General features: G+C 36.4%; 1 protein-coding gene across 2 annotated transcripts in view; it reads right to left on the minus strand.

Moving 5' to 3' along the window:
* The window catches only part of ANTXR2 (ANTXR cell adhesion molecule 2), a 154,254-nt gene that overhangs the window by 94,558 nt on the left and 45,348 nt on the right, over positions 1-14,348 (minus strand). For both annotated transcript variants that reach the window (XM_050792065.1, XM_050792064.1), the window contains exon 11: positions 5,537-5,615. In XM_050792065.1, coding sequence (XP_050648022.1) covers positions 5,537-5,615 — 79 coding nt within the window. The remainder of the gene's footprint in view (positions 1-5,536; positions 5,616-14,348) is intronic.

Raw genomic sequence — 14,348 nt, forward strand, 5'->3', positions numbered from 1 at the left:
AGCAATATCACTAACGGCATTCCACCTGTTCGTGATATGCAAATACGACCGAAAGACTAAATATCATTTAAATCCAAGGTCCAGGTATTTATCATAATATTACCCACTATACTCTTCTATTTTCAATAGATATTCCATGCACAAATCAGCAGGTGCATCTCATCAGTGCAAGTCTCATTTTTCATATCTATGAAATGGTAATATTACTCCCACAGGCAACAGGTATTTGAGGTTAAATACAAAGCAATGGTTAAATCTAAGGAGAAAAAATAATTATCCTATAATTACTGTCAACATGAAAAAGTGAACTACAGTATTTATTATCCTGTAATAACTAGAGGAATAATAAAAGTCACAGGGAAGAGAAGGCTTCAAGTCATCAGCCTTGGCGGACACAGGGAGATCACCGGTGACCCCTCGGACTTTTTCTCAGCCCTGGCTCACCTTGGCCTCTCCCAGGCACCTACTGGTGCCCTCTCTTCACCTTGGAATTCTAACTTCCTTTGTCTTCTTCATTCGGTGTCTGGTCTTCCCAAGTCTTGAGCAGTTCTTTCTCTTATTTCTTCACTTACTCTATTCACCAAGACAGCCTTACCTATTTATTCAGTTTGATTAAACTTTAACCTTCAATCAAATCAGGTTTCTTCTGACTGTGGGTCTTGGATCTCCCTTTTCTTTAAGAATCTACTTTTAAAAATTTGTGACCGGGTGCAGTGGCTCACGCCTGTGATCCCAGCACTTTGGGAGGCCGAGGCAGGCAAATCACGAGCTCAGGAGACTGAGACCATCCTGGCCAACATGGTTAAACCCCGTCTCTACTAAAAATACAAAAATTAACTGGGCGTGGTGGCACACACCTGTAATTCCAGCTATTCGGGAGGCTGAGGCAGGAGAATTGCTTGAACTCAGGAGGTGGAGATTGCAGGGAGCCGAGCTCACGCCACTGCACTCCAGCCTAGCAACAGAGCAAGACTCAGTTTCAATAAATAAATAAATAAATAAGTAAATAAATAAAAACTTCTAATCACAAAATATTTCTCTACCTTTTGAAAGGCATTTATTTTTTTTTTTAATTTTTTTTTTTTTTTTTTTTTTTTTTGAGACGGAGTCTCGCTCTGTCGCCCAGGCTGGAGTGCAGTGGCCGGATCTCAGCTCGCTGCAAACTCCGCCTCCTGAGTTTACGCCATTCTCCTGCCTCAGTCTCCCGAGTAGCTGGGACTACAGGCGCCCGCCACCTCGCCCGGCTAGTTTTTTGTATTTTTTAGTAGAGACGGGGTTTCACCGTATTAGCCAGGATGGTCTCGATCTCCTGACCTCGTGATCCGCCCGTCTCGGCCTCCCAAAGTGAAAGGTATTTAAATCTCCTTTAACTCTGAGCAGTTTTACAGACCCTGGAAGACTATCTTTCTCAAGGCCCTGGGAGCTATTCCTTTGAGATCATCAAGGGAGATACTGCCCCTATCACACGGTCTCTGTAGAAGGGGAGAAACCTAATATCAGTGGCACCTTGCTCCAAGTTTTGCCACTACCTCCTATTAGGAAGGTAGGAGAAAGTTTACTTTTCCTTTAGGTAAGGTCAATTAGCAGATACTGGTGGCCTATAATTCCCACCATCCCAGCTTTGAAAATTCTCCAGATTTTTGTTTGATCACAGTTAAATTCAATCACTCTTCCCTCTTGCAACAGTCTTGAATAAGGTCTTCCTTGCCTGTTTAATTTTGTCCAGTGCATTTTTTTTCTTTGACTCTATGTATGCCTCCCCACTTCAAAATGACATTAACTCTAAATTCTCCCATTTTCCCTTCCCTTCCTACAACCTCAGCAAAAGTAAAACTTAAATTTTTACTTCCAGCACTGATCACTCACTGAGATGTGAAACTATAGCTACAAGTACCCGCTTGACACTGCTAGCCTCACTTACAGAACATGTCTACAGTGAAAATTCTTCCCATCTCCAGATTCACCTCTCGCTTTGGATGTTTCCAATGGCAGCATCATTCTTCCAGCCCATGAGATTCAATATTTTGGAATCAAACATTCCCCCATAACCACTAGTAAGTCACTTTATAATATGTCTTTCTTCATTAATACAATTTACATGGCTATTTCTAGGACTATTTCTACCACCATCAGTCAATTTAGAAACTAAAGTTTTATGCCTATATTCTAGCATTTGCTTCCTAGAAGCTTTTTCTGTGCCTTGTTTTTCTTTTCCTGTCCTTTCTCTTACATGTCACTACTGATTTAATCTTCCTAAAATAGTATGTTTCACCATCACATGTGTGTCCAAAGCCCTTTAAAACCATATTATTATTTATTGGAGTCAGACCTTGTGATTTCTCAAGCCAATAAAACCTGAAAAAAAAGCTTCTCACATAGGCTTGCCAGCTAATAATTCTGCCAAATAACAGCATACAAGGAAAAAGAGAAAAGAAGAGAAGAAGCAGGAGGAGGGAGAGGAATGTGAGGAAGGAAGAAGAAAGGACTGAAGGAATAGGGAGAAGGAAGGTGGGAGAAAAGAAAGAAGGAAGTATGGAATGAGGGAGGGAAGAAGGGAGGGAGGGAAGAAGGGAGGGAGGGAGGGATGGGGGGAGGGAAGGAAGGAAAGGATAAAGGAAGGAAGGAAAGGAGGGAGAGGTCGGTCCTGACAAATTAAGTATATTTCCTCAATCAAAGGATATTTTAAAATTAAAATGGGACAAAGAACAATTTCAAAATAAAAGAATTATTTCAAGTTAAATAAATCTAATAATATGAAAAATATAATCCATTTTCTTTCCTTTTTTTCGTTTCAGCACCGTAGAATTTGGGAATCACAGCCTGTCGGATGAAACTCTAAATTCAATTCAGTTTTTTAGGTTGTTGATAATCTGGTCTAAATTTTCTATTTCCAATCATTTCTTCCGCTTATTTCTACTCCAGTCAAATGCATCTCCTGTCAATTTCATCAACACATTCCCACCCCATTTGCTCTTTCTCTATAATATGCTCCCTGTCCTCTTTCTTTGCTGACATCCTAGTCTCCCTTCAAGGCCCTGTCTGAATTAGTTCCCCCACAACCATAAAACCTTTCTCTGGTACTCTTTCCCTTCTTGCTCTAAGCTCCTGGAAGCCATTATTTCCCAGTAAATATTATGTGGAATTTTGTTGCCTAATTTATTCCATCCATTTATCAACAACTAACAGCTCCAAAGTTTGTACATACAATCCAGACCTCTCTCAGAACTCCAGACTTGCATATCCAGGGGCCTGACATTTCCACTGCGATGTCCAATAGACATCTCTCGTTCAGCCCCACCACAACTGAACTCCTCGTTGTTCAGAAACTGCTGTGCCTGATGACAATTCATCCTTCTGTTTGGCAAAACCACGGTTGCTTTTACATAAACCTAATAGCTGCTCAAGCAAAAACACTTGGAACTATTCTTAATTTCTTTCTTTCTGTCACATCCTACATCTAATCTGTCTAGGGATCCCATGGACTTCCCCTGTAAAATATATTCTAATTCAACCCTTTCTCACCATCTCCACTTTGATCACCCCAGTAGGGCCATCCTCCCCTGGGTGGGGAAGGATTCTTGCATTGCTGAAATAGCCACAGAATTGGGCTTGATGTTTCCACGTTTGCTGCCATTCGCAAAGTCTGTTTTCATAAAGCAGCCAGAGTGATCCTTTCAAAACAGTGAATCAAATCATGTCACCTTCCAAGGTCTTCCTGTTTCACTCAGAAGAAAAGCTCAGGTCCTGACAATGACTACATACCCTACAAGATCTGCCCTGCTCCTGCCACTCTCTCCTCCTTATCCGGAGGCTCCCACTCTCCCTGACTACTTTCACTCCAGCACACTGGCTGGTTGCTCTTCTTGAAACTTGCCAGAGACTTGTCACCTCAGGCTTTGCTCTAGCTGCTCCCTCTGTGTGCAGGACTCTTCCCTTAGATGGTCTGCAGAGCTCACTCCTTTACCTTCAAGTCTTTGCTCAAAGCCTTCCTTCTTAGTGAGAATCACTTTGACCCCTTCTTGACTTTTACAGCTTGCTCCTTTCCCCTCACTTCAACACTGACACACCAATGATCCTTTTTCTGAAATCTCCCCACTCTTAAACCATCTTGAGTCATATTACCCTCACTCAGGAACAAGACCTAGAAAGTGTTCCTTAAAGCACACAACCTATACATCCCAGACGAGTCATTTAGCTTCAGCATCCTTGCATGTGAAAATCATGCATTGTTATAGGATAGGAACAAAGACCTGTTTTCCTGCTTGCATGGAAGAAAGGAAGAAAAAGACGGTTTGGAGGTGTAGAATAGGAAGACGGATGAGGAAGGAATGCCATTTCAGTGAGCTAAACACTGAGAAACTACAAACCACAAATATTTGTAATTTCAACCACATCCTGAGGGACCAGAAAACCAGCAAACTGCAACATCCACAAAACCTACAAAATGCAACAGGCGCTAGAAATGGGAGAAAAAAAAACCCTCCTCAAAAAGCACAAACACAAAAACAAAAAACCTAGCTATTTTCAAAATAGAAGTAGGTGTTGGCAAAGACTTATCCAAGGAGTTAAAAAGTGACCCAAGGGTCCATAAGATATTCCTTTTACCTGAAGCATTGTCTTACAATGAGAAATACAACTACCTCAATACAGATAACATTGAATTGTTTTTGTTTTGTTTTGTTTTGTTTTCTGTTGGAAGGGTGTCTCCTGAATTAGTAGATCAAAATACAAAACCATGAAACCGTGAGATGTGAGAAAATGTTTAGATTTAGGATTTTGGTCTTTTGGAGGGCAGGAATTTTTCTTTTTTTGCTTTGATTTATATATATTTTACAAAATATACTCAGAAATAATAACCACATGGTTAGTCCTGTTTAAGGCTTCCTGTTTCTATGTTCAATAATATAATATTAAAACTTTCTATAAATCCACAAAATTAAATAAAAGGAAGAAAATGTGTACTGAATGGAGTTTATATTTCAAAATACTGCATTTAGGCAATGCAAATCAGTAATCTCAAAATATACATTTCATGTGGTTACAAACTAAGATAGTATCAAGCTGTCAAAATCAACCTTCTTATTCAGAAAGCACCAATATTTTAAATGAACAAAATAATAAAGTCACATATTAAGATACAATAATTTGATTTCAAACCATGATAAATGTCTTAGATACTGGAATCTAACCTGGAATCTACAGAAAACATAATTTCTATATTTAATGTTTTAAGAAAGAAAGTGCTTCATTCTCAGATTATTCTCTTACCTTATCTTGATTTTAAATATGGCTTTTGAATTCTATAAATATCAAAATCAAATGCATACTACCTTAAAGTTCCTATGAAAGGGAGCTCAACATAAAAAAAAGCAATGTCACCCAAAACAAATTCTATACAAAATTTTTCCTTATAGTGGTCTCCAATGTTATTGTTTGCATCTCCTTTACTGTAGTCTGCAACAGCACCAAAGATCCATAGATTATTTCTGGATGGAATTAATTTTAAAAGATAATCTTTATGCAAACTTTTACTTACACATTCTGTGGCTGTGACAATTAATGAGCCTGAGATGACAGATTTTCCTCCATTAAAGCTCACTGAAACATCAAGAGTTCTGAAAAAGAAATGAAGAAACAATAATTTTATATACAATTAAAACCAGAGGAGTAGGAGATTTTTATTTCCTTACATAATTCAAAACCAGCCAGAAAACATACTTAAAGAATAAGGGTCTTGAACTCCTGACCTCAGGTGATCCACCCACCTCGTCCTTCCAAAGTCCTGGGATTACAGGCATGAGCCATCACGCCTGGCATGGCCAACATGGTGAAACCCTGTCTCTAGTGAAAATACAAAAATTAGCCGGTTGTGGTGGCAGGCGCCTGTAATCTCAGCTACTCAGGAGCCTGAGGCAGAAGAATTGCTGGAACTTGGGAGGCAGAGGTTGCAGTAAACCGAGATCATGCCATTGCATTCCAGCCTGGGCCAACAACAGTGAGACTCGGTTTCCAGAAAAAAAAAAAAAGAGTAAGAGTCACAGCTTTTGGTAAATTATGCCAGCTTTTTTCTTCCTTAGTTCTAGTCTGTACTTATTAGTAAGGCAAACTTATTAAGTGGTTTAATTGTTTCTTTACAAAGTAGTAACAGAAATACAGACATTAAGAAATTTCTCAATCCAGAAAAATGCCGAGGTTGTTTCAGATTCACAAAAACCTACAAAGAAAGAAAAGCTTTAGATCCCATTTAGCCTATTTTCCTGTCTCTAGGTATTACTACTAAGAATATGAAACTGGAAGCAATAAACCAGTCAAAAATAAAATATAAAGAAAGTGAATATGAAAGACAGCGACAAAGAAAAGAAAGAAGAGAGAAGGATTTATTTGCAGGTATTTGTTGTAGATGGTCCCAAGATATTAAACTATCCCAATGAAGGTACAAAGAAGAGATAATAATTTTTGTTCCTAGCTAATAAATATTATAGTTAAAATATAGTTCTTATTTTGAAAATATGATTTCAAATTCTAAAACAAGTAATAATCATTAAAATTTCATTAATTTAGATTGATTATTTGGGATTAGTTAGCCTAGAGTTAGTAACTTTTTATTAAAACAATAACTAAAACAAGATATCAAAGGAGAAAAACATGACAAGAGGCTTTGTACGGAAAGAGCTCTTTTCCAAAATAGTTTACAAAGGATATTATCATATGATTGGTTTGCAAACAAATCAAAGCCATCCATCCATAGGCCAAGCATGGTGGCTCACGCCCATAGTCCCAGCACTTTGGAAGGCTGAGGTGGGAGGATTGCATGAACCCAGGAGTTTGTTGTAAAAAAAACAAAACAAGGCAGTCATTTCTTCAGAATGAGCAATTAGGTTTAAGTTTTCTTTCTTAATACGCCACTTGGCCTTCTGTGTTGGAATAGTTCAAAAGTACAGTTAATTAGATGTAAACATCCAGAATTCTCATTCTTTTCTGGATTTAGCTAAACCTTTTTTTTTTTTTTTTTTTTTTTTTTTTTGAGATAGAGTCTCGCTCTGTCGCCCAGGCTGGAGTGCAGTGGCGTGATTTCGGCTCACTGCAACCTCTGCCTCCCGGGTTCAAGTGATTCTCCTGCCTCAGCCTCCCGAGTAGCTGGGATTACAGGCACGTGCCACCACTCCTGGCTGATTTTTGTATTTTTAGTAGAGACGGGTTTTCACCGTGTTAGCCAGGATGGTCTCGATCTCCTGACCTCGTGATCCACCCGCCTCGGCCTCTCAAAGTGCTGGGATGACCCTATCTCAAAAAAAAAATGGTTTAGCTAAATCCAGAAAATAATGAGAATTCTGGATGTTTACATCTAATTAACTGTACTTTTGAACTATTCCAACACAGAAGGCCAAGTGGCGTATTAAGAAAGAAAACTTAAACCTAATTGCTCATTCTGAAGAAATGACTGCCTTGTTTTGTTTTTTTAATGACTAAGCATAATCAAATCAAATTGTCTTCCCTAGTTCTTAATTCCTCTACTTTAAAGCATGTGGCCGGAATCATCTGACATGTTGGCATGGTTTTATTTTTTTGGAAAGATAATTTTGATTCATGATAATATGTGATTCTTGCAGGTAATCTTACTGACTCAACTTTAAGGGATCAGTAGACATTGACTGAAGTTGTTTATAATGGGACAGTTAAAATTCACCAGAAACAAACAAGTTCTCTAATGAAGGAAACATTCAAACTTTTAATGCTTAACAAATGAAATGAGAACAGAAGATATAATTTTAAAACAAAGTTTACTCTTTCCTATAGTAGAAATGCATGCTGATATGATCTTGTAACTGACCAAAATAACTGCATTCTCTGAAAATCTCAGTCTAGTATAATGTGGCTGGTGTAAAAAATAAATAAATAAATAAATGAAACTGAGTTAAGTCTCCACAGATATAGAAATCCACTTGATGATATATGATGTATGGAACTGAAACAAGAATATCTTCCTCTTTTTGAGAGTAGTAGTAGCAGCGTGATCAAAATGTAACCATAAACACCACTCACAATTACAGGCAATTGTTGATTTCTTACTAAGAACCAGGCACATTAATTCATCTTCTCATTTAATTCTCACAGCAACCTACTGAGGTCAGCACTAGCATCATCTCCATTTTGTAAATGAAGAAACAAGCTTAAAAAGGTAACTTGCCCAAATATTGGACTTCACTGACTCTGTACTCAAAATGCTTTCACTTCTACAACATACTACTTTAATCCTCCACATGTATTTTAGGGTCTTATATTTACATTTCTCTCATTAAAATGAATTTCAGTTGAATCTTCCAGCCTTTTACTACATTCACATATTTCTCATGGTTAACTAGAATGGCATTTACTATATGCTAAAGCAATATATTTATTTGTGACTATATATATTTATGAATATGTGTGTATAGATATATGTATGTTTTCTGTGAAAATTTTTCAGAAGCGTTGCAAATATGAAAAACACAGTTACATCAGCCTTTAAACTTTGCTGCTTCTTTTAGAAAAACATTTTTGAAATTATTGGGATGGTATTGGTACCATCATTAAGCTAGTGCCTTTGCCCAAAGCTATGCTACTCCTTTTCTGGCACAGGTTGAGAAAACCACCCCCTGTAATCCAAACCAAATTCTGTGAGCTTTCTTTGCCTCAAGACTCAATGATACATATTTAATGTTTTCTGTCATATTTTATGTCATTTATGTTACCATCTATGGATTGTTATTCCTACTATTACATAACTTCTACTTCTGGTTAGTATGTTTCTGACAGTGGAAACCATACTGTCAGTTACAGAGGCTTTCTTATGGGCCAAGTATTAAAACAACATTGTGTTTACTTAGTTGCAAACATATATGGGAGGCAAGAGAGCAGTTCATTTTTATGTGCCCCAAGGATCTAATAATATTGAAAAAAGGGATTTCGGCAAATCTGGAGTCCTGAGTTTGAACCCTCATCACTCCATTTTTAATCTTCCATTTCTCAATGTGTAAAATGGGGAGAACTGTACCTATTTCAAAGTTGTTTTGAGGAAAAGAGCTTGGTAAAATAATATACATAAAATATACAACACAACACCTGGGACACAACAAGCACTCCATAAATTACTGTTAACACCTGGATATTTGTCTAATGGATTATTTAGAATATCAAGGTACTTTTTAATAAACCTTTTAGATTCGAGCTAAGAAGCAATGTATACAGAAGGAATAAAATCATTATGTGATACCTTTTGTTTAATTTAATAAATTTCTATTCTGCTTACTGCCATATAAAAATATTGTAAGCTAAATTATTTTTAAAATGTCTACCATATAATGTCGGGAAATTTCATGTAAAATTTTTTTTCAACGCTATATTCTTCCTGTTATAAAACATGACCTTGATTAAATCCAACATTATAGCTATGTTGAGCTCTGTGCTTAAACCTCAGGCCTAAAATCACACTCCAAATTGGTTTAGGAATATTTGCCAGTAAAATCACTCAATCAGTCACTTATTTTATTACTAGCTAATTGAACAAGTACTTATTAATTGATTGTAGTAGCGATGATAATTGGGCTGTATTGGTAAAAGGGCTGCTGTAACAAATAATACAAATTACAATGTAAATAAAAGGAAGCCCCATAAACAATTACAAAAGAATGTGATATTAATAAAATAGGTCTAAGTACAGGGGTTCTAGAGGGTCATGTGGGAGATACAACAGACTTGGCCTTGGCATGAGAGCATTAGCAAAGTTTTCCTGCAGGAAGTCAATGACAGGATGAAGCTTAAAGAATGATCAGAAGTTAGGAAAAGAGATTAGAAAGGAGTCCATGCAGATGGAGCACTCCGACAGGGTGGAAGGCAAGAAAGGGACAGGGACAGAACAGTCAAAGAAGTAAAAGTGATTCAGTACTCCAGTAAAAAAGAGGGTGAGAGTAAGAATGAAATAGCTCCAGGTTGAAAAGGGGAGCAGAGGAAAGATCATTGAGTCCCTGGATGCCATCTTTAGACATCTGGAATTCGTCTTAAGAGTTTTAAGTTTGGTAGAAATATAGTTAGAATTGTGTTTTACAAATGTCATTCTTGTTACAGTGTAAGGCAGGTGTCTGAAGAATAAATTTCAAAAGTAGAAAGACCAGTTAAGAAAGTCTCAGTGTACTTGAAATAAGTACCAAAGTAGAATTGAACTAAAATAGTGGCAATGAGGCTAGTGTGAAAACAAAAACTGAGACATATTAGGAGTCAGAATAAAAAGGACATGGACATTTATTGGATGTAGGAGGTGAGGAAGAAGAAAAAAGGATGACCTCAAAGTTTCTGTCTTACACAAGTAGGTGGGCAGTCTTGCATAGGGAACACAGAAGGAGCAAGTTTGAACAGAAGGATGTGAGTTTAATTTGGGACCTCCAAGTTTAAGGTGCCTACAGAAAATCCAAGTGACTTTGTAGACATTTGGATAGTAGACATTTGGACAGCAGACTTAAAGCTAATAAAAAGACCTTGCCAGGAAATTTGGAGCTCATCAGGAAGAAAAAGGGAGACATAGAAAGGGTGAGTTTATAAGTCAAGTATCCTCAACCACAATAAAAACTGAGGGGACACTGGGCACTGTGACTCACACCTGTAATCCCAACACTTTGGGAGGCCAAGGTGGGTGGCTGGCTTGAGCCCAGGAGTTTGAGACTAGCCTGGGAAACATGGTGAAACCCTGTCCATACAAAAAGTACAGAAAATTAGCAGGGCATGGTGGTACATGCCTGTGGCCCCATCTACTCGGGAGGCTGAGGTAGGAGGATCACCTGAGCCAGAGAGGCCCAAAGTGCAGTGAGTCAGATCATGCCACTGCACTCCAGCCTGGGTGACAGTGAGGCTCCATCTCAAAAAAGAAAAAAAAAAAAAAAAAAAAAAAAAAAAACACTGACAGTTAAGAGACTGTAAAAAGAAAAGTAGTCTAAAGAGATATCTGAGGAGAAAGAGGAGAAACAGCTAGGGTGAGAATATGAAGTCACAAAAGACAAGGGAAAACCTTCTGAGACAAGAGTGGTACCTGGTGCAGATAATACAGGGAGGTAAGGGAAGATAATGCTGGGAAATGGCAACTCTTTCAACTTAATTTTCTATAAATTGTTTCTACATTGTTTAATATTTCTTACAAATATCTTAATTCATGCTTTGCTCCATCAGTAAAATATGTTTTTTCAAAGTAGGATAGAAGAAAGCTTAACAACTTAACGTAACAAAAAGATTGACTGAAGTACACTTTCATGTCAACTGACAATTAATTGTAATAAAATTAAATTCAAATGTACTAAAGTCATTTCACATGAGAAATTATTAAATAGTACTATGATATATAATTAAGTAAATAAAACTCATTGAGTCCTAATAGTCACATACTTGTATTTAATGTCTAAAGACGCATGACTGTTCCAAAACAGGAGAATGGCTCAGTGCCATATGTCAAAGCTACTCTGATCTGAGAAATGTTATACTCCATGAATTATGATTGACATTTCAATCCACAGTAACCTATTTGCAAAGTATTCATTTGCTTCTGACTTTATGCATATCCAATAAAAGATTGTCATTTTATGATCCATTAAAAAGGATGAAAAAATTAAATAAAATTGTGAAAGACATTTGCTGGAAGTAATAAATGATTTACCTCCAATTTGCACATACTGAAAATTAAACTGGCAACTACTCAAAAAGTTATTACAATTATGGTGACTTAAGATATTTTGAAATCAAGTGCTACTATTTAATGCTCTGCAGTGCTTTTTAAACGATAGTTTTATGTATGATAAAGATTTTAAGTTGGAAGATAAGATTCCATATTCATCAATAGTTTAAAGGCACCCCTTCTAGTAATGAGTTTATATGTAAATTAATGTTTTGACTAAGGATACTTTTTTTAAAGTGGCTAAAAGATTTTTGAATTAAACAACTTATTTTAGTATATCTCAATATGTGTATATAGGTAAAACAAAAATTGCAGTTAGCAAGATTTCTAGATTTCAGAAGGAAAAAGAGCTATATTCAGAGATTTACTGGACATCACAGGAAAGCTGTATTATAATTGTGTGGAGTATTGCACTAAATATAAGCACTTACTATTTGTTGTGTGTTTTTTTAATAATATTCTTAAAAGACACTTAAAAAACCATCCAGTCAATTTAGTGCCTAAATCAATCAAATTTAGCGCATTTTATCCAAAAATTTCAAGTGCCTTAGTGATATGGTTTGGCTGTGTGTTCTGACCCAAATCTCATCCTTGAACTGTAATTCCCATGTGGAGGAACCTGATAGGAGGTGATTGGGTTATGAGGGTGGTTCCCCCTATCCCGTTCTCATGATGGTGAGCAAGTCTCACCACATCTGATGGTTTTAAAGTGGCAGTTTTTCCTGTGCTTGCACTTCTCTCTCCTGCCACCATTTGAAAAAGGTCCTTGCTTCCCCTTAGCCTTCTGCCATAACTAAGTTTCCTGAGGCTTCCCTAGTCATGTAAAACTGTGAGTCAATTAAACTTCTTTCCATTATACATTACTGAGTCTCAGCAGTTCTTTATAGCAGTGGAAGAATGGACTAATACATTTAGTAATAATGAAAAGCTTTGATAATATAAAATTTAGAAGCAGATATGTAAGAAGATTTAAGTACCTATTTCAGGAATATCCTCTACATCCTCATATAGGTGTCCATCTTTAAATACTTTTCATGATCCAAACATCTACCAAATAATTCTAAATTTTAGAAAGTTCTTCCTTATTTTGATCTGAAATTTGCTTCCCCTTAACTCCCACCCTTTTTCCTCCTGTACCGATAAAGAGTAAGTCAAATCTGTCTGTTATGTGACAGATCTTCCAATGTCTTGAGAGTTAATGCATCACATCTGAATAGTATTTTTTTCAATATTTTAAATTGTATCCATTTAACATTTCCATATGTGGTGACATCTTATTAGCCACCCCTCCATGTGTTCATGTGTTAAAAGACATTTCCAGAACTGTATATAATACTTAGGATGAAGAGGCAATGCAATTAGGTGAACTTATCACATTGATAGATATAATCTGAAAACTGCACCATGTGAAGGAAAAGAGAAATGTTCCACCAAGGAAGTGTGGGGTAGAGAAACAGAGAAAGCCTTTTGCTTTAACCCATATCATCATGATTCTAGTGTTTATATTCAAATAAAGACATAACTAATGTCTTACTATCCATGATTTTTCAAAAAAATAAAATCTCATTCCTTACAAGAAGCAAAAGGAATAATGTGTGGTTGTATCACCTGCTACTAACATAAGAGAATTAGGGATTGTATAGACACACACACACTTACAGATGTAAGTATGCTTTTGGAAAGAACAGAAACTACAGTAAAGGTAGAATTTATCTAACCAAGAAAGAGAAATAGAATTAATCAATTTTATTCCAGGAAAAATAGATTGGGCTTAACACAGAAAAAGAAAGTTGAAGAAAATAAAAAGATTCTATTACGAAGCCAGGCTCTAACCTCAACTCTGCTACACTGTTCATCTCAATGATCCATCAGTTTTCCTTAAAATTTTCCACATACAGTGATGTCCCACCACTTCTTACTCAAAACACTCTGTCAAGTGTCTTCCCACACTGCCTTTTAAGAGAACTAATACTATCAGTTTCATTTGATTTAGATATTTATTTCATATTTGCCAGAAGATTCTGGCCAATGTTTTTGAAAGCACATTTAACTATACCATATGCCTCCTTAAATCATCTCCATCAAACAAACTGTAGGATAAGACTCCGGTTCATTCTGTTCTGTTTTTCTTTCTTCACAATGTGTTTATGTATATTTACCCAATTTGTTCTGTTCTTCTTGCCAAATTACAGGTTTGAGATCTCAAGTATTGCAGAACAGCTGTGCTATTGTTGATGTCTCACAGAACAAGGGTCAGAGAATAAATCCATGTTGCAAATACTTGTAATACTTGCACATTAAACTGTGAGGCTAGTGCCCTGGATTAGGGAACATCCAAAGAATGTCAGAGAATGCATCCTATTCAAATTTAAGGAAGACAATTTGGCACAAAGGAACCACTTTTAGAAATAAGTTCCTAAATAATCTGCAGATTTTTCTTGGTAAAACAGTATGTTTAATCATAAACCATTTTAAAAGTAAACTATGTTCAACAAAAGAAATAGAAAACAATAACCTCACTACTATGACCATTCTTTCTGTTTAAATACTAAGAGTTTGTTCATCTTAGCCTAAATATCTATATCAAATAAAGAAATTTAATAAATACAGATCTCTGTATTTATCAGACAGGTCTATCAAAAAAAAAGTTATT

Source organism: Macaca thibetana, chromosome 5, assembly GCF_024542745.1.
Source record: "Macaca thibetana thibetana isolate TM-01 chromosome 5, ASM2454274v1, whole genome shotgun sequence".
Taxonomy (NCBI): Eukaryota; Metazoa; Chordata; class Mammalia; order Primates; family Cercopithecidae; genus Macaca; species Macaca thibetana.